The sequence below is a fragment of the Passer montanus genome, unplaced genomic scaffold, assembly GCF_014805655.1.
Source record: "Passer montanus isolate IOZ18808 unplaced genomic scaffold, ASM1480565v1 scaffold53, whole genome shotgun sequence".
NCBI classification, from domain to species: Eukaryota; Metazoa; Chordata; class Aves; order Passeriformes; family Passeridae; genus Passer; species Passer montanus.
Window position 1 is genome coordinate 3,248,865 of NW_024370263.1, and position 19,763 is coordinate 3,268,627.

Sequence of the window (19,763 nt, forward strand, 5' to 3'; positions counted from 1 at the left end):
CCTCCAGAGGGGAGCATCATGAGGGGAACCAGCTGCTAAGGCCACCAGCAGGAACCATGAATGCCCAGCACTGCTCTGTGCTCTCCCCAGTCCCAGGCACTGTGGGGTTTTACCATTTGCACAGCGTAGCTGAAGATGAGCTTCTCTGCAGTGATGCTGTTGATCCGATCCATGAGCTTCTGTTTGTCCAAGAAGAACCTCTGCAGTCTCATGTTGAGGCAGTGGCAGGAGGATACACTGGATTTGTAAAGCTCATTTAGCTTCTTCACAACTATAGTAAAAGAAAGAAATACTTTAGAAAGAAATGGTTTTTACTCACAATTCTCCCTGTGCCTCCCAATTCCCATGTGCAGGACCCCAAAGGATTAACCTGGAGACAACAGGGTTCTGTTAAAGCCAAGAGCCTGGCAGGAAAGCCCTGCACCAGAAGGGCTTTTTCCCTTTCCTCTGTCACCTTCAGTAATAAGCCTGCACATGGCAACTCCTACACAAGTCTGGTTCACCTGAGGCTGGGTCTATTTTTGCTTCCCCCAGCAGTCACAAGGCAGGAGCAGTTTGCTCTCTACAGGATGTCTCACACACCAGCAGCAGATACAGAGCTGGGTGACGACGTGCTGTGAAGGGGTGCATGGCTCACACGTGGCAGCTCTTGGAGTGTGGAGCAGCAGCACTGACTAAGCAAGGGAATCTCTCCTGGGACTCTGCTGTCCCACCAAGAAAGGACACAGATGCCTGTGAAAGGCCACCTCCTCTCCTGCAGCACGGCAGCTCGTGCAGGAAGGTTACAGAATAGGGAATCAGGAATCAGATATGACTCTGAGTGATTAAATAACGATCCACAACTGCAAGGGATGCCACAGGCTGAGTCTCCCTAGCTACATGGCATGATCTACACAGAGTACTGAACACAAACTCCCACCAACATCTGATGAGTACTAACTCCTACACACACATTTGAAAATCCCCATGCTGCATGAAACAAAGACAAGGCAGCTTTGCCCAATTCCCACACACTGAAGGAAAAGCAACACTACAAATCTAGAAGCTGCAATCTGCTCTGAAAAGAAGTGATTTATTTGGGTTATGACAACTTTCCTGTTAGCCTGAACTTGTGGAAGATGTGTCGCTAAATCTGATGTATTTTGCTCCACACAGCCTGCTACAACATATGTGTGCAATTCATATTTAACTTCCATTTTTTTACACCCCATCTCAAGGCAGCACTTTGCAAAGACAAAGCTCTTGGGGTAGGTGGCTGGTGGGTCAAGTATTTCAAGTGCTTCCAAAAGTTCCCTCAGTAATATTACAATGGGAGTTTAAAATTATTTTTTTCTAATCACTGACTCACAGCCAGCTCTCACCACAGCCAGTCAGATGCAAATGTAAAGCTGTAACACCAGCACTGAAATGACTCTGGCATTACCAGTACTTCACGTCCTGTGTTTTTGTTTCACTTGAAAAATCATCACTGCCAGAACAAGTCTCTATTTGCTGAGTAAGCACTTCCTAGGACATTCACAGTGTAATTAAGCTGAGCTTACATCAAGTACACATTAGCACTTAAGACAAGGATACACAAGGAATCAGATAAGATACATCCCCCCTTACAATTAGTGCTGAAGAGTCTCACAGGAGCATGACAACAGCTCTGAGCCTTAAGGTCAGTGTGAACAGAGGAATCTGCTCAGTGTGAATAAAGATCCAGCTGCACAAGGGGACAATCACAAATGAGCCCCCAGCACCCTGGTGGGGTTCACACTCACTCCACCCCCTCCACACCCTCTGGGACACTTTTAATGGTTCCATTCCAGGTGAGCTCTTACCCCCCATGAGTGCAGCAGCCCCTTACCTTGCTTGACAGTGGAGGAGAGGCACAGCTTGCCAGCTTTGATCTGCTCTATGGCCATCTGCAGCCCTGAGGACAGAAGTTCTGCCACTTTCAGGTACAGCACGAGCTGCTCTGCATAGCTGCAAAGAAAGCAGACAGAGCAGTGTGACAGCAGCTCCGTGTCCCCAAGGACTGCGGGTACAGAAGGATGTGTGGGGTGGGAGCCAGCGACAAAAGCCCTGGGAGAGGTGCAGCTCTGCCAGTCCTTACCTCCACTCCCGGCTCAGGAGGCTGATCTGGTCGGCCACCACGCTCTCCTGGAGCTGGTACTCAGATGCCACCGAGCTGCCCATGTCACTGGAGCTGCCCTTCAGAGCAGCGATCTCCATCACGTAGTGCACGAAGGCCAGCGTGAAGCGCAGGCTGCGCAGGATGTCCGTGTGCTCTTGCTGCAGAAGGGATGCCAAGGGGAGTTACAGGGAAAGCTGCTCACATGAGCTGTGCCAGCAACCCACTCCAGCTACAGAAACACCACCTCACCCCCTTACACTCTGCTCTGGGCCAAGCTCAGCCTGGAGCCTGCACCGGTTCCCCTTGCACAGTAACAGCAGCAAACAACAGTCCCAGGCTAGAAATTTCTAGACAGCTCCCTGGAGAAGCTGGTGAGGCTTACTCTAAAATTACAAGCTCCCTTCCCAAGGAGCATCCCAGCTCTGTGGGATTCTCTCTGAAGTCAGCCAGGAAGGGGGAGAGACCATCTGCACCATAAGCCCAGCTCTTGTTCCCACTACAGCAATGCCAATGTGGATTTCATGAGAGTGAAAACCTCCTACACCACAACAAACTGCCAATGAAGTGTCTCCCACCCTACATCCCAGCCGTCATCTCCTCTCAGTTCAGTGCAGTGAGCCTTGGGTGAGGACCTTTGAGGAGACAGCAAGGACAACCTTTTATCTGCAACTCCTGCCCAACTGGTGAGGGGAATGCTCACACCAAATGCTGTGGTCATTTCAGAGTAGTTTTTCCTCTGCTATTACAGATCAAAAGGGATTATCCCATTTCTGGGAAGCTGCATTGCTTAAGTCACTGCAACCAGTTCTGGGAAATTAGTATTTGTGGAAAAACTGAATGCCTGTGGGTCTGCAGAGTGAATTGCTGCCTGGGTCAGATGCCAACTTCATTGTTTGTACTCTCCCATTGTTGAGAAGTGGGTAACCTGGTCTTCAAAGATTCACTGGCTCAGTTCTTTCAAAGGGGGGAAGGATGTTTCCTACATTGATTTACCAGGAAACCCCCATGCTCAAGATTGAGAGCTGCTTTCTTTCCCTCACTGGCTCAGGCCCTGGGCTGCTCAGGCAGCTTTGACTATCTGGAACACGAATCTCTCCCTCCCACCACCTTGCTACCTGGACAGTCCAGTATGGTGAGGAAGTGTTATCTCCATCTTCCTCAATTTTCTTTAAAAGCAGAGGAGGAACTTGGAGATTAAGTAATTACCAAGTCATACAAGAAGTTTGTGGCAAAGCAGGAAACTGCTGAGATCTTTCAGGTCTCAGCCTCTTATCTCTAACCCACAGGCAGTCCTTCCTCTGTCTACAGTCAGCTCCTGTTAACTGTGCTAGCATTTATGGCCTCATTTGCCATCACAAGTCTTCTGTAGCCACCTCTGTATTGTGTTTCTAGAGCACTGCAAAAGAAACTAAACCCCAGCCTCCAGTTTGCCTTGTCTGCACCTAAAGAAACTTTCACAAAAGACAGAAGAATCACCCATCTGAATGCAACAGTCCTGCTCAAGATAAACAAGGGCACCTAAACAGACTTCAGTGCTCTGAAAGATGAGCAGAAACCAGAAAACCTGCCAGGTTTGCATTCTGGCCAACTCCACAGAGCACAAAAGGGTCTTGAAATCTGCTGTAAAGGTTTTGTGACATGCAAACAGATTATTGTGCTCAGCAGAAAAGACAACTGAAGCCAAATGACTCATTACAGCCAGAGAAACTGAGTGCTATTCCAAGACCAACTGGTACTTCCTTAGGACACTTCTCTTCAGACCAGCATCTGAAGTGGTGGCAGCTGGCAGGGCCCCAAACTTCTGTCACCCCACCCAGGTGGATGCTCAGTTAAATTGACTACTATTGTGATCACATCATTGCTGGAAGCCTTTGCCCTGTGGCTTTACAGGTATGGAGCCAACAAATTTAATCCAATGCAGAACTGACACAAAAAATGAGCTCAACAAAATCTGTAGAAGTAGAAGAGCAAAGCCACATCCTTAGAACAATGTGTGCATATCTCTCTTGGTATCTTGGGGTTTTCAGCAACACCAGCAAGTGTCAGACACAAAGAGCCTTCTCCAGTCCCAGACAGCCCAAGGAGGTATCACAAGCAGAGCCAAAAGCGTGACTGAATCTGCCTCCCACCTCCACTGCAAATGGGCAGCCTGACCTACATTTCAAATATATCTCAGCTATAACAGCATTTGCTCTGCTTCAGCCTGCAGAGAAGGGAAGCCTGGCAGCCTTTCAGCTCCACAATCTGGTTCAGCTCTTCTGGTGCAGAACACAGTGTCCCCCCAGCCCCCAGCAGGAACAGAAGTGTCAGGTTTACTTTGTTTTCAGATCCTTTCAGCAGAGATCATATCACTGCTGACTCCCCAGGTGCACCAGGCAGGCACCTGACACACTGAGCTACTCGTGTTCTCAGGTCAGCCAGTACTAATGCTGAGCCTTCTAAAAAAGGAGAGCCCCAAAGCAGGCAGGTTGGCTTCAGAGGCCCTTAATACAGAATTCATTGGATAACTGATCTTCCAAGCTGCAATTTCAACTTTGGGAATGGGAAATTTTAACCCAGTTCATGGGCTGATACATGGAATAAAGGGCTTGGTGCTAAATATACCCTGGGCTTTCTGAACACTTCACTGGCCTTGCTCTCTTGGAACTTGCTGTATTGTTTGCTCCACCTTTGGAAGCAAAGCATGGATCTGCTTTACTTTTATCCCCCTGTCCTTTGCCCTGGGATATCCCATACCCACCTCCATGAGCGTCTCTTCGGGCAGCTCTGGTGCCTCAAACGTGACAGCACCCTCCAGGTTGGCAGTGATGGGATCAGCAAAGGTGTACCGGAGACTCGAGGGGCCCTCCAGAGCCTCCCCTGCAGCTCCCACTGCCAGGTGCCTCCCACTGAAGGAGCCTCCAGAACTGAGAGAGCTGGAAGACCCCACTGTGAAGAAAAACAGACACAGGAATTAACTGGAGGTATTAATAGCAGTTCAGGTAGACATTCCTCGTGCAAGAGAGAGAATTCTGTAGGATTCGGGATCCTGGATCTGACAGCAGCCAGCAAGAGGTACTTGGGAGGAAGATGCAAGGACTCTGGATGCAGAACAACCACTCCCCACCATAAGCTCCTCAGTGACTCAGAGCAGCTGACAAGCTCAGGCAGATTTAAGAACGATGATCATTTACAGAGACAACTCAGAAGAAATTATTTCCCTTTTTTTTTTTGGCTAAACCCTTTCTGCATCCTGCCACAATACCTTGGGCTGATCTTTATCATACACTGTCATAGCCAACTTCCCCACCATGGAGCAGCACAGTTTGAACCCTGGCTCCCTGCCTGTTTGCTATTACTGTCACTGAATGAGCACTCTGGAAAGTGATGGTTCTAGAACATCCTTTATGCAAGCCAGCAGAGTTTTCCATTAAATTCCCTGCACCTTTGCTTTCCCCTCTTTGTAAATAAGAGGCTGGGCAGAGAATGAATGACCAGCTGGGTCAAGACCTAAACCCCAGGGTTCTGGAGACCCTGTAGGTATGGTGTCCACCAGACAATTCCCTCACCATCAGCTTTTCTTCTTCTTGACCACTGAATCCACCCCAGGAGCACAAAGAAGATTTTGTTTCACAATACATTCACCACTTCCAGAGGCTTTCCTACCCTGGCACACTGCCACAGAGGGAAACATTCTGTCTCGTGGTGGATGCCAATGCCAGCTCCAGCACCCTGCTAATTCTACCCAGGTGGTGTTCTCCACTCCCACTGGTCCTTTGGAGGAAGATGTTTCTCTTCTCACCATAAGTTTGATTGCCCTACCCTGCCTTTAAAAGGTTCAGCAATACAATAATGCACAACTGATCTGCAGAGAGGCACAGCCTCTTTTATTCCCAGAAGCTCTCTCCATGTTGGCAGCAATGCTTCAAAGCCAAGAGGATCATCAAAGACAGTCAGAGTATTTCCAGTTCCCTCAGAGACAGGAGAGGAGAGGACCTACAACACATCACATTCTGGGTGCCATGTAATTTCAAGAGGCTGTTTGCAGAAATTGTTAGGATGATTCACAGAAAGTCTCTGCCTTTAGTACTCTCCTTACTCATGGCTTGTCCAAGCACTTGGGGTGAAAAGCTTCAGCTTGCAAATTTCCCCTTTCCACCATTAACTTTGTGCATTAACTATAGCATGAGGAGCTCCTGCACAAGCCTAATAAACAAAGCTTGTCCTGCAGCATTGCTTTGGTCACCCTGACCTAACACTGTGTGTGTGTGCTGCAGGTTCACTTTCAACAGCCTCCTATGCCAGGCCTCCCATCTGACATCCTGACTGCTGGGCAGACCCTTGAGCACCTGAGTATCCACCTGCTAAAATCTGGTGCTTGGATCCACTTCCAGATTGCTGTTATCCCTGAAAAGCAACACTGGAAGTCTGAATCCTCTATCCATCACATTGCAATAGCAGCTGGATGCTGTAGCCAGGACAGTAACCCCACTGTGCTACAGGCACCTCACACAGTTTTTAAGAGTCTTAAAACTCGCTCTCCAAATAAATGAGACAAAGAAAGAGTTGTGGTTCCAATCTGCCAGGCAATCAAAGACATGAGTGGTTTTAGTTAGAATGGAAATGCAAGTTATAGACAGGAACTAAACCCACATGTACCCCATCCCAGTCAAGCAGCTTATTCATGGTCACATCCAAACTCTCCCTGCAGTAATTGAGGACAACAGAGTCAAGTACATTCAGATGAGGAACAGCCAAGACAAAAAACCAAACAAGCCAAATATGCAAATCAAAATGTGTCCAAACATTTTGTTAATCTGAACACAGACTCCAACTCCCAGACACTGTATCCCAAAAGGGCCAATCACCACAGCCTCAGCTGCTGGCTGATGGGGCCAGAGCACTGGTGTCTTACAAGAGCATCTACCAAGCAGGAGTGCATCTCCCCATCTCCTACCTAAGCAGCTCAGAGCATAAGCAACACCTCTCATAGTTTTGCACACAGAGCCTTCCTGGCCCTTTCCCAACAGTCCTTGTGCACTGAAATTGCTGGGCACAGATAGTCACACTCATCTTTTATAGCTCATCCAAAACCCACAGGGAGAACAATCAGAACACAACACAATCTTTACATTTGTTGACCTCTCGGCAACAGTGGTTCTGTGAACAGCTGCAGCACTATTCCTGAGGCAGAGAGCAATAAAGTAAAAGTTTGCCTGTCTCTTACAGTACTGGAAAGCCACTCTCAGGCACTAATGCCAGTGCAAACAGCAGCAACAACTGGGGTTGGCAGGAGCCAGCTCCAGAACATCAAAGGTGCTGAGACCAGCTGAGCTCTTACAGATTGCTCTGAGCAGCCTTCTGCCATCACCAGTGCCCTGCAGCAAGGAATGCAACACATCTCTCTGCCCCCAGGCATTCCCACTGGAACAGGCAGGTAGGTATCGGCCCTTTACCTGAAAACATCCTGGTCCTCGTGGTCTGTGGGGGGGTTGTTCCACTGGGAGGGGATCCGACAGTAAAAATCACTGGGGATGGGCTGGCAGAGCCCCCAGCCCGGGCACCAGAGTGCAGGGTCCCTCCGTAAGCACCTGAGGGAGCTGGGGAGACAGTTGAAAGGTGCAGACCGGCATTACAGGAAGGTCACTCAAGCACGGGTGCCCCGCCCAGCGGGTGTGTTCCTGCAGACTCTCCTGGCACACAGTGGGCACCAGCACAGGCCAGTGAGGCACCCCCAGCACCACGGGCCCCAGGACAGAGCCTGGGCAGCACCAGCCACTGCTGCAGCTGCTGTCCCTCCTTGCTGCCTGCCCTGCACGCCCAGAACACCCACCCCTGCAGAGCCATTCACACTGGAGCCGCCTGGCACCAAGCCACCACTTCCACAGCTTATCACACTCAGAAGGGGCCAAAAGAGGAAGCCCTGCCTACAAAAATCACACCACTACCCAGCAGTTACACAGCACACACAGCCCACAGAGCAGGGGAGAGCAAACACCACTGCACTCCTCACACATGGCGCTTCCTGTGCCAAGAGCCACCGGCAAAGCAGCCTCCCATCTGCAGGAGGGGTGCAGGCAAACCCCAGCCCAGGACATCCTGCCAGATCTGCCTGGCCTCCCCACCTACCTGCAATCTCCATTGGCTTCTCATTGTTCAGGCTGTCGCTGCTGCCAGCTTCCGAGATCTGTGCCCCAAAGGCTGCCTTGAGGAGCAGGTCAGTGAGCCTGCCTGTGCTCAGGGATCTAAAAACAGTACACACAACATGATGCTGAAAGTCAACAGGTGCCAGGTGTCAGCTAACTTCACTTCTTTGTGCTATTCCTGGTCCACAGCCACTTAACACTGCACAGTAAACAGTCTGGAGCTGAAAAAAACACTCTTTCAACAGAGCATCTCAAGCACCTGCTGCGACTTGTAGAAAGCACCAAACTATCATGACTAACTGCAGTAATGCAAGTCCTTACTATGTTAATGCAACACAATTTGTTTTTCTTGAAAAGAATGAAAATTAGTATCAGAGGACTCCTCCAGAACACTGGGGAAAGCTGCAGTGTGCAGAGAGGCACGTAAGAAAAACTCCACAGCAGCACCTGACAGACTTTCTATCCTGCAGTGCTCATGACAGCCAGCAAGTGGCTTTCCAACAGATCTCTCTTCTGAAGATCTGTGCCACTGTTTGCTGGAGGAGGAACACCCAGTACAGCTTCTCCTCCACAGCAGGCCCCACAGAAAGCAACTGCTTGTCTGGTAACAAAGTCTTGCACCCCCACTTGATGAAACTCTGCACACTAAACATGGTGTGAAGCTGCAAACAATCTTTCATTTTAAAAAATACAGGCCATGGCCTGTCGCTTTAGAGGAAGACTTTTAAAGTCTGCACCATACCTGTTTGCAATCCAAAGGGGCTAGCAGATAACTACACAATGTTTACAGATGCCTCACTACAACTTCAGCATCAGCTGGGGTTTGAAATTTGCCCCATCTGTACTGTATGGAGGAGTGAAGCACCAGTGTATGAAGCAGACTGCAGCTCACCTGCCCTTGATCTCTTCCACAGGCCTCAATCCCAACCCAGTCTGCTGGCAGTGGAAATGACCCATCTCCTTCAGATCTGGCAAGGTCTTGTTCCGTGTTGGAGTCATCATGACCCCCTGATGGGCCAACAGGGTGAGGAGATTCTGGGAACTTGGGGTTTTGGGAAACTCAAATGGGGACACAGCCTAAGAAGAATAGAAAGAACAGAGTCTGTATTTAAAATGAAGGAGGAGGGTTCCTCTTGGTCCCCATTTGTTTGCTAAAATCAAACTGTTTAGCAACCTGCTTGAAATAAGGGTAGAAATCCTACCCTGAGCAATTACTTAACCCTAATCCCAGAAAGGCTGAAACAAAAGGACAACAAACTGCTCAGAATTTTAAAAGCAGAGGAAATGCTGTCACAGTGCCTGCTCCCCATGAGGCACAGGGCTGTCACTGCTGGGGATTCCTGCTGGACACACACCTGTGGCACAGCTGGGGCACCATGTCCCCACCAGCCAGTCACTCTGGCCACTGGGGCAGCTCCTTCCCCTGCCTGCTCCCAAGCCCAGGCTCTGCTGAGTGCTGCTGCCAGGGCAGAGCTGCCCAAGGGACGTAGGACACCACCCCATTCACACAGATCACTGCACAGCCCTCACAGGAGAGGAGCAAGTGCTGATAAATCCAGGTCAGAGTTATCCTGATCCTGCAGCAGCTCATCCCCAGATCACCCAGAAGATCAAGCTGTGAGAAGCCCACAAGCAGACTCCTGGGCACACCTTTGTAGGGGAGCCCATTATTGTTGGCAAAGGGCTCCTCTGCATGAACTCGGAGAGCTTTGGCGAGGATCGGAGCTGCCGGCAGTGCTGCAGGCCGTGGATCTGCAGAGGCTGGCTGACTGGGGTATGACCAAAGTGAGCAACAAGAGGATCAGAGTACTGCTTGGTTATCTTCTGCCTGCAGGAATGCAAATCCGACAGGTTGGGAGCACTGTGGAGCCGGGAGCCCATCCCTCGAGGAGACTGCTCGGGTGCCAAGGAACCTGGAGGGCACAGAGTGACAAACCACATCACTGCCTGCTCCTAACACAGAGACACAGCCTGATCCAGGATCTGCAGCTCAAACAGCTGCACATTAGAACCTTCTGTGGCTAAGCATGGTACTAAGCAGAGCCACAGCACTGCCAGACCTGGTCATGTTTTGAGTCTGTGCGAGGATGAGATATGAACAACAGGGAAATAAAAGTGTAGCTTCTTTCTCTCATTGCCGCCCATTCAGAGACAAAAACCCTGACTGTCACAGCTCAGCAGCAAGGAAACTACACATCAAGCAGGCCTCTTGGCAGAGGAGGTGTTAGAGGTTTTGAGATGCTTTTCCTTCACTCAATCCATTGGCTTCCAAGTCCCAAATTTGAGTTTTTGCAACACTGGGTCTGTCAGCACTGGAAGATGCTGGCTGACAGGATGCGAATGGAACAACCCCAACTCCCACCAGCACACAGAGATTCTGGCTGGCCAAACATCCAGAGAAGCTGCTGAAGCAACCAGCCCAACCTAAATGCCCTGAGACTACAGTTCTGACTTTATCCAAGAGAATAATGAGGGAAGGCAAGGCCTGACGCACCGGCAGCAGGAACTCTGCTTCTCACTTCTGCTCCAAGAGAAGATGGGATAACAGTCTGGCTGGGCTGCTCTGGGATTGTTCCAACTGCGAGGGAATGAAATAAAAAAGAGGTTAATTCAGTATTAAGTTTTCATAGGCAAGAACAGCACTGTGCACCACCTGTTTATAGAAAGATGCCAGTTATCTCTTCCATCTTCTCAGCCCTAGCTGTGTGGTGAAAAGATCATCAACTCCTGTAAAAGGAGGTAAAAAAAACTCTGCCTGGTATTAGTTTAGCAAGTTTTAGTCTGACTTTGCAGTGCTACTAGTTCAGAGGAATAGAATATTAATATTCTGTATTTCCCCATAAGCAGAGACTAATAAATACAGGATCAGAGAAACCAGGGATATAGAACAGCTCATTATGTCAACCTGTTCTTTTACAGAAAACAGCAAATTGCATCCATTGCACATTGGGGTTTTCCCTTGTCCCTTTCCACCTGAATTGCTTGTTAGCATCTAGATCAGGGTAACAGATATTCAGCCAAAGCTCTTCAGTCTGGAAGTTCAAGCCCTTTCAAAGCTGGTCATAAGTTTGCTTTGACAATAATTGGCTTCCATTTGTTCTCATCCCAGCCCAGGCCAGTATAAAGACACTTTGCACTTACAGATGCCCTCTTCTGAGGGCAGCAAAATGTTTGATGCAGGCACTGAAGCAAAGCCTGCATCTCCTGAGGCTAACAGGTATTTTCCCCTCTGTTTTACTGAGGTCTAAAACACTTGTCAAATCATCTGTGGAGAAGAACCACAGGGGAGCACAACAATCTGAACTCTCTACTACCTGGCAGCTACAGGTGGTCAAATCCCTTCTTTAGAGGAAAGAGGCAAATGATTTTATTAGGACAGCAAAGTGCCAGCTGCCATCTTACCTTGTGGTGATGGCATGAACGGCTTGGCACCACCAAAGGAGAGCTTTTTAGTGCTGGGCATGGATCCATGCTCTCCAGGATAAGGAGGGGAAGCACCAGTTTTGGGAAAACCAAGAGGACTTGTACTGCTGGACCTCCGGACCGTACCAGACCTTACAGGAAACAAGAGCAGCACACAGGTCACTCCAGAGGCCAGGCCAGAGGAGGGAGGAGAACAAGAGCATCACACAACACACACACAGTTACTCCCACAAAAGCAGAGCTTCATGAGTATTTATCCTGGATCAAAATGTTCTAGGAATACACCAAAACAGGTTAACATGACAATCCTTGTTCAAAAGAGTTTCAATTCAAAAAATGAAAAGAACAATCGAGGATGGCTTAGCTGTAAACAGTCATTTTTCAGAGACACTGCAAATGCTTGAAGTGTCCACACCAATCCTGAACAAGACAGTTTCCTATCTTGTCCAAGATGTTTACTGTAGGCAGTGTCTCCAGAATGCCCTGAGAGGGCTTTATTCCAGTGTGCCTCCTGTGCTGAGCCACTGGCCCTTCAGCCAGAGCAGCCTTTAGGCAGAAAGCTCTGTGCTCAATGCTGAGGTAAAGTGTGCCAAGGCACTGCTCTGCAGCAGAGCTTGGACTCAAATCAGGAGCTACAGAGCAAAACACAACAGTGTGTGGCTGTCAGATCTGAAACACTTCACACCTACCCAGAGGAATTTGGGGTTTTGGGCTGGACAGTCAGAATTGCCTGTCTAAACACCTTAAACTCCTTGTGAAGGCTCAACTTAGGGAGTTAAAATTAATTTGTAAAGCCCACACATGCAGGAACCTTAAGTATTAGCCAGTGCTAAAATGAAACAGAAGAGGAAACTAGTGGGAAAGTGAGTACATCCACACTATCAGTCTGGAGAAAGCCAGGATTACTGCATATCAATTAATTATTTCTCAATATGTTAATCTTTTCAACATCATTAAGAACACACAACCTAAATTGCAATGCCATTCTGCCTCTGGGAAGGGAATCTCCTTCACCAAGATTCCCATTACACTCCTCTATATGAGAACACAGTCTTTTCATCAAGTCCTTCATTCTATTCTCAATTTTAAAACATTTTTTCTCTTGTTACAAGAACATTAGTCTCAACCAATAGGTGGTTTTCTGGACAGGAATCAATAACTGCTGACAAAAACCCCTCCTTGCATGAGCCACTGAAAGATGCTGTCACTAAGGTATCCTGCCTCCTCTGCCAGGGATGCTGCATTTAACTGTCCTCATGAATCTGAACAGAAGGAACAAAGGATGTGGGTTTCAGCAGTGCCAGGACTGGCAGAATCATCCTGATGAACAGCCAGTAAATCTACTCAACAACACTTCTAGGTGTATATTTCACTTCATGTCACATTTCAGAAAATAAATACATTTTAAAAAATAAATCTATTTCAGGAGTTGAGATAGTTGATCTGCCAAGCTCCCTGCCCCTATTCAATGTGTTACCACATTCTGCACCCAAGTAAATCCATGCTATAATCACATGCTTGGAAAAAAAGGAAATACTTGAAAATTTTAACCTAAAAATCACTTCTCTTCAGGTTGCTCCAGATTCAGAGGCTAATGCTCATCAAGTGCCCGGCCCTGAAGCAAAATGAATTTCCAAAGAGAAAGGTGAGAAGATACCTAGATATTCAGTGGCAGAAAATATTGCCCTGCCATGTTTTTAATTCTCCAGACCATGAGCCATGCAGAAGGCTGAATTTTATCTATCAGGAGCTTGCAGAAGAAAACCACCAGGTGACTGCTGCTGCTGCTGGAAGATGTGGAATGTCAAATGCCACCCTGTGAGACCTGGGGTATGCCAGCAGAGGAGCAGGACAGGTGATGTGGCCAGAGGCACACACATCTAACTAGCACCTCAGCAAGCCACACATCTGTCCACAACCACAGCAGTGACACGGGCACACAGCAGCCACTCAGGTGACAGGGGGACATTTCTCAGCCACCAGAGTGCACGTCAAGGTTTGCAATCAAATGACTCAGCAAACACAACTCAGCTCTCGGCACCAATGGCTGCTTTGATACACCTGGTGGAAAAGTGGAATCACACACTAAATGCCTGGTGGAGTTTTCTCCTGCCATTCCTGAAGGGTGTCTACTGAACCTGCTGATTAGAGGAAGTGATGGCCAGAGATAAGTATGGCTTCCTGGGCAGGACAAACATGACGCCAGAGATGCTGAGAAGATGCTAAAAGCAGCCTGTGAGTCACCCTGATTGGGCCCATTCCTCGAGTTCCTGTGCAGGGACATGCCACTCAGCATTACACAGAGGTGACTAAAAGCAGCAAAACATGGCATTTTGCTCCCTGACTGCAGCTTTGGGCTGTGAGCCTCAGCTCAGCAGCCCATCACCAGCTCTGGGGTTGGCACAGCACCTTCTCCAGAGCTCTCTCTTGATACCTCACAGGGATAACCAGGACTCTTGTGAGGTCCAAAACCAACAGTGTCCACAAGTTTTGCTGTCAAAAACATAAGGCACATAGGAAACAGGACAGAGTTTACCACAAAACCTGCCACACACTCAAAAAAGTTAACATAAAGCAGTATTAAAGTTACAGTGACATGGATCAAGCCTTCTGCTAATCCCTATCCTTGATCAGTATCAGAATATTGTGTCTCTGCTTCTGTGTCCACTTCAAATAAGCCTCATCCTGAATTAGGTTGGCTGAAGCCCAAACTTAGGCTGATGTAGGTATTACCCTACTTTCGAAATCTAAACTTTAACTAATCCAGACACCAACACAACTCATCCTAGACACCTCCTAGACACTTCTATTTGAGTGCCTCTGTTGCACAAGCTCCTTAAGATCCTGTGCTGGTCTCCTTCCCATCAGTCCACGAGCTGGGCTGCTGCTGCCAGCCAGCAATCATATGTGAGAAAGGATAGAAGCCCTACATGTCTTGGATGTACCAGGCATTGCCTCTGCACTCAGGTCAGCTGTCTGCTGCAGACTTGGCATCAGGGTCTTCCTGACAGCCTTCAGAAAACATGTTCTGCCTCACGGGCGTAAATTGCTCATGATTTACTCAGCCCTGGCTGCATAACCACATTGAAATGCAACTCGTGCACAACACATCATCTATGGCATGACTGGCTACAGGAACCAACTAAGGTAAAGTCAGGTAGGTTCTGTAGCCCCATCCATTTTAGTTGTTTATCTCAAATTTTCCTTTTATAAAGGCATCTGCCAGATGGATGGTTCTCTCTGCCTGGACACCTGGATGCCCAATCCATAGCTGGCATGGGAAAAGCTGTCAGACTCAAAGTGGCTCAGCCTTCACTCTGAGCTGACAGGAGCTTTCTCACAGGAAAGCACACAGGCAAAATTGCCAGTGCTAACAAATAAATCTCAACACCGCCACAAAAAAACACCCCAAAACCACCCCAAAACACACCCCTACAGCGAGGGAGAGAGCCCAACACACAGAGATATTTACAGAGGTACAGAAAGTACAGTGTAAAGCAGTTTGTTTACAGACTCCCTGGTCCCAGCCCCAGCACTTACCGGGGAGAGGAGTATGGATTGGGAGACTGCAGGTTCTGCTCGATCCGGCGGTAGTTGTGGATCTGTGTGGGGACTGGGATGGGCACAGAGTGGCCGTACTTGCTGCTGGAAAACTGCCCTGGCCGGCTGTGGAAAGGAGACACACAGAGACAACCTCCTGTAAGGGCTGGGCCTTCCACCAGCTAATTGGAGATTTTATCTCCACGAAGCAACTGCACGCAGGGAGCGTCCCCTGGGCTGCTCTGGGGCTGTGGGTTTGCAGCAGGAGTGGTTCAAAGTGATATCAAAGGGAAGTGGCACCACACTTCTCCTGAAAACAGGCACCTTTCCTTCAGCACCACTCCCACCCACAGCCTGATGTTCAAACGCACACCCAAGCACACCACTCCCTCCAGGAAAACCAGAGCCCTGCTATTTCAGGCCATGGCTGGCCCAGTTTCCAACAGCTCAGATCCACAGCCAAGCAGACAGAGCTGAGCAGGGGCTAAACACCCCTGGCTCACAAAGGACAGCAGCAGAGACTCTGCTGACAAAGCTGCTTGTGACTGACTCATGCACAGCACTGCTGCAGCCACGGCATCCCCGTGGAAGTCTCACACCACGAAGGGAATGCAGTGGTGTAGATCAGAGTATTGGCAAGTCAACTGCAGGGGGGAGAAGGCAACTCAGGAGAAAATAAATCTGAGGGACAGGAGCTGGTATCTATATACCCATCAAGGACAAGACAGAATACCACACACACACAAGTCATTTCTGCAAATTTCAGGCTCCTTCCATCCAAGCAGGTTAATTGGCTCATGTCTGATACCTGTTCCCCCAGGTTACTCCTGGCTTGTCCACCAGGCTACACTCAAACTATGCTGTACAAAACCCATGCAAATACCACATCTAACTAAGTAGCTGCCTAAAGTCTTTTCCCAAAGGCCCCAGAATTCTAGGATTAATTGCCATGGCAAAGCTATTTACAACTGCCAACACCAATTGCAGGGATGTTGAAGAATTACAGGAAGATCTTATTGGTGATGAAGGCTTCTGCAGTCTCCCTGGTTGTCAAGCAGGGACACACACCTGGTCTGCCCCTGACAAGATGGAAGCATCACTCCTTGGAGTCTAGCACTTGGAATGGAAATATTTTACATGACATGAAAGGATATACTTAATTCAGCAAGAACACAGGTGTATTCAGGGGAAGAAAGAAGAGTTTGTGACTTATTTGGTAGTTTAAAGCATCCCATTACCAGAATTTCTGTTTTGAGGAAGGTCATAGCATTCTGTGGTTTATGGTGACAGCACTAACAAAGATGATCTGCAGTAAAGTGTCCACAGATCTCCAGACAGTGCATGTGAAGACACTCCTCCATCACAGGAGAGCCAAACAGCTGGAAGAGACCTTTCATCAAGGCTGAATGATCAAATGATTCTGATCTCTTCATTCCTCTCTCAACTTTAAAGTTCCATATATTGTTCCTTGTGTACATTTATTTCTTCCACCAAGAAAACAGACTCTTAATTTCCTATTTCTCTCCAAAAGGCAGCATGGATGCCTTGATTCTTCACTGGCACACCCAAAAAAAGGCATTCAAGGTTTCCAGTAGCTCAGCAAAAAGGTGAGGCTTTGATGTATCTGCCTTTCATGAGCATAAAACATAGTGTTGTGACAGACATAAACAAAACAAAGCTTTAACGAGAAATCTGAAGGTTCACATGAAACCTTGTCCTTACTTTGAACATGCTATCTTTTCTATCCAGTCAAAATTCTTCACCAGAAAATAAGTTCTTGGGGAAAAGGATTCTCCCTCTCCCCAAGAGTTATGTCAAGTCCTTACTTCCTTCACATGGTGCAAGTTGCAAAGGAAATTATCCAAATGAGGTGACATACACTAAACCTGCTAAATGGCCTCAAGCCCTAAAGAATGCAATTGACCATAAACCTGCAAACTCCAAGAGATAAAGCTGGGACAGGGAGTTTAACTACTTAGCAGTAATTAAAAGCTCTTTGAAAACAGTATTAAATCCAGTGCTGTGGGGTGCATCCAAGGAATGACCTTTCATTAGACTTACTAAGCATCTTCAAGGAAGTGCTTAAAAAACAGAATTTAAAAAAATAAAGGATCAATTATTGGCATCTTGTAATTCTGCCCAATTCTTAATCTCTTAATTAAGAGCAAGGAGAGTTGTCAGTGTACCATGACATCCTGTGGAAAACCCACTGCTGGCCACGCTGAAACAGCCCTTGTTTCTGTCCCAGATGGACTGCAGCCAGCACTGCCTGCTAGCCTGGAGCCACTCATGGAAGGGACAATGCTGCTTCCAAGTGAGCAGGCAGAGGGAGAACCAGGAGTCCTCTGCACCAGTGGAGCCAAGTGCTGAACCAACAGGTCTCGTGCCACCTGCAGGGAAGGGCACTGAAACCCAGTGAGGGCACACTGGGTGGCACTTTCAGGGGACAGACCAAAGAGCATGCTTTATCCTCTGGACTCAGAGGGACTGCTCCAATCTTTCATTACTGATGTCTTACTCCCCATCCCAAACAGCACAGAAATGAGCTTTTCAGTGCTACTTCAAGGCAGACAGAAAAATGGGAAATAGCACTAGAGGCTACTGCTCCACAGAAGCTGCTGGGATGGAGTAGGAAAGACAGTGAGAGTGGAAACATGGTTAGATCAAAGCCTCTGGCATTGACTGGCACCCTGGGATCCACCAGAAAATGATGAGGCCAGTTTGGTGAACAGTGAGAAGTGGGCAGCATTTGTGGTCAGCTTCCCTGAATTTCTCCTCACTGCTGCCCAGAAGCAAGTCCAAATCCTTTAACAGAGACTGATCTCCAGAATGCAAAGGAATCAGTTAAGGAATAAGCTGTTAAAAAGCTTAGCAGGCCATGGCATAAGAAGCCTCATGCAATTAAACTCCACACTGTGGTACACGCTTGCCAATTAATCTGATCACGTCAGCGAGGCTCTGAGCTATATTATTCTCTGTTAAATTTGTAAGCTTTGAGGCTATGTTTTGTCATTTTCTGGGCTCTGTTCATGACAAATGTGTTCAACACACAGCCTGGGACTATATTATCTTCTTAAAAAAGATTTTAGGGTCATCCATCTCCCAGTGTGAAATCCCCTTAAACCATCCTCCCCCGACAGGTGCCATATTGACAGAACAGAAGATGAAAGCTGTCCTGCTTCCCCAGCAGGCAAGAACAAGACGGGAAACAACACAAGCAGTTCCCTGCAAGCTAAGCACATACCCTAAAGCTTCAGGGCCCAGAGTCAAGGGGATCACCTTCCAAAGACCATTAACACCTTCAGAACACAAAAGTGTCCGGCCCCACTGGGCAGCTGGTACTGTTAGTGTGGGCAGCTGTCACCTACAACACTTCTAAAGGCCAAAACTGAGTTTAGAGCAACTGGTTTAGTTAGAATGAAACCCATGACCATGCCTGTTTGCACATGCTCCTCCTACTCCTACATCCCCCATTAGTAAACAAGGTCCAGTATCAGCATTACTTTCTAAACACTCAGCACAAGTAACTTTTCAACAAACCACAAACAACTAAGCAGGCCCTCATCTGTCCTTGCACAGCAAGGGGAGATGAGCAACACTCCCCTACACTTGTCCAGTAAATCAGAATTAGAAACAAGGGTTTTCAGCTGGAGTTCTCCCCAGCTCTGAGGGCAGGGCACTGGGGGAATGTGGCAGTGGAGCACATTTACCTTCTGCTTGAGAACAATCCCTGCCCCCTCAGGGAACAGGGTTAATTCCAGCTCCCCTGTGTTCTCTCCTAGCCCCTCCTGAGAGCCAGAAGAGGGAGAGACAGGCTCAGTAGCTGGGACTGATCAGTGCCCAAGGCTGGGGAGTTTCTCCTGGGAGTTTCTTGTTACCCATTAATTAAGAGGAGAGATGTGGATCTTGCCCAGCACACCAACAGCAGTAAAATCCCCCCTGGAAGTCAATGGGAGTTGGATGATTCAGTGTTGCACAGACACCACCAAACAGCTTTTCTTACCCAGATGGGCTTGGAGAACTGCTGTATGGGGGTGATGGAGATGGTGTCCTCCCCTGGCTTTCCAAGCCTGCTGAAGTCACCAAGGAACTCCTGAGGAAAACAGAAAGAAGTCAGCTGTCAGAGCCTGGGAACCAACCCTGTTTCCCTCCTGCAAAGTCCAACAACAGAGCTGTGTCTGCCCAGCACCTCATGGGAGCTCTGGGCACTGTCATTCTGCTCCCACCACATGAAACTGGTCAGAACCAGGCAGCTGACAGACATCCCTGAAAAAAAGGCTGATAACTCAGGAACATCTTCCCTCCTATCCACCAGAACCACACAGTCCCAAACACCCAGCAGGCTCCAGTGGCTGGGCAATTTCAGGTGTCTTGGTGGTCTTACCCACTGTACATCAGGCTGTCCTGGATTGGTTTCCCTCCTGCAGCCTCAGCAGCTAAATCACCTGAGGAACAAGAAGTGCAGAAATAAATTAATTCAAGACAATTTTCTTAAAAACCTTTATACATTCATAGCAATTGAGATTTTGTATAGAATTTCCTGCTCATCAAAGCCC

At 48.2% G+C, this 19,763-nt stretch overlaps 1 protein-coding gene across 5 annotated transcripts in view; it reads right to left on the reverse strand.

Annotated features, from left to right (window-relative positions):
* ULK1 (unc-51 like autophagy activating kinase 1) overlaps positions 1–19,763 on the reverse strand; it is a 76,805-nt gene that overhangs the window by 5,186 nt on the left and 51,856 nt on the right. For all 5 annotated transcript variants that reach the window (XM_039724686.1, XM_039724685.1, XM_039724687.1 and 2 more), the window contains 13 exons: positions 19,592–19,652; positions 19,211–19,300; positions 15,208–15,333; positions 11,647–11,798; positions 10,739–10,822; positions 9,895–10,157; positions 9,137–9,321; positions 8,228–8,343; positions 7,555–7,698; positions 4,860–5,047; positions 2,099–2,277; positions 1,850–1,968; positions 114–271 (listed from right to left, as the gene is read on the reverse strand). In XM_039724686.1, coding sequence (XP_039580620.1) covers positions 114–271; positions 1,850–1,968; positions 2,099–2,277; positions 4,860–5,047; positions 7,555–7,698; positions 8,228–8,343; positions 9,137–9,321; positions 9,895–10,157; positions 10,739–10,822; positions 11,647–11,798; positions 15,208–15,333; positions 19,211–19,300; positions 19,592–19,652 — 1,865 coding nt within the window. The remainder of the gene's footprint in view (positions 1–113; positions 272–1,849; positions 1,969–2,098; positions 2,278–4,859; positions 5,048–7,554; positions 7,699–8,227; positions 8,344–9,136; positions 9,322–9,894; positions 10,158–10,738; positions 10,823–11,646; positions 11,799–15,207; positions 15,334–19,210; positions 19,301–19,591; positions 19,653–19,763) is intronic.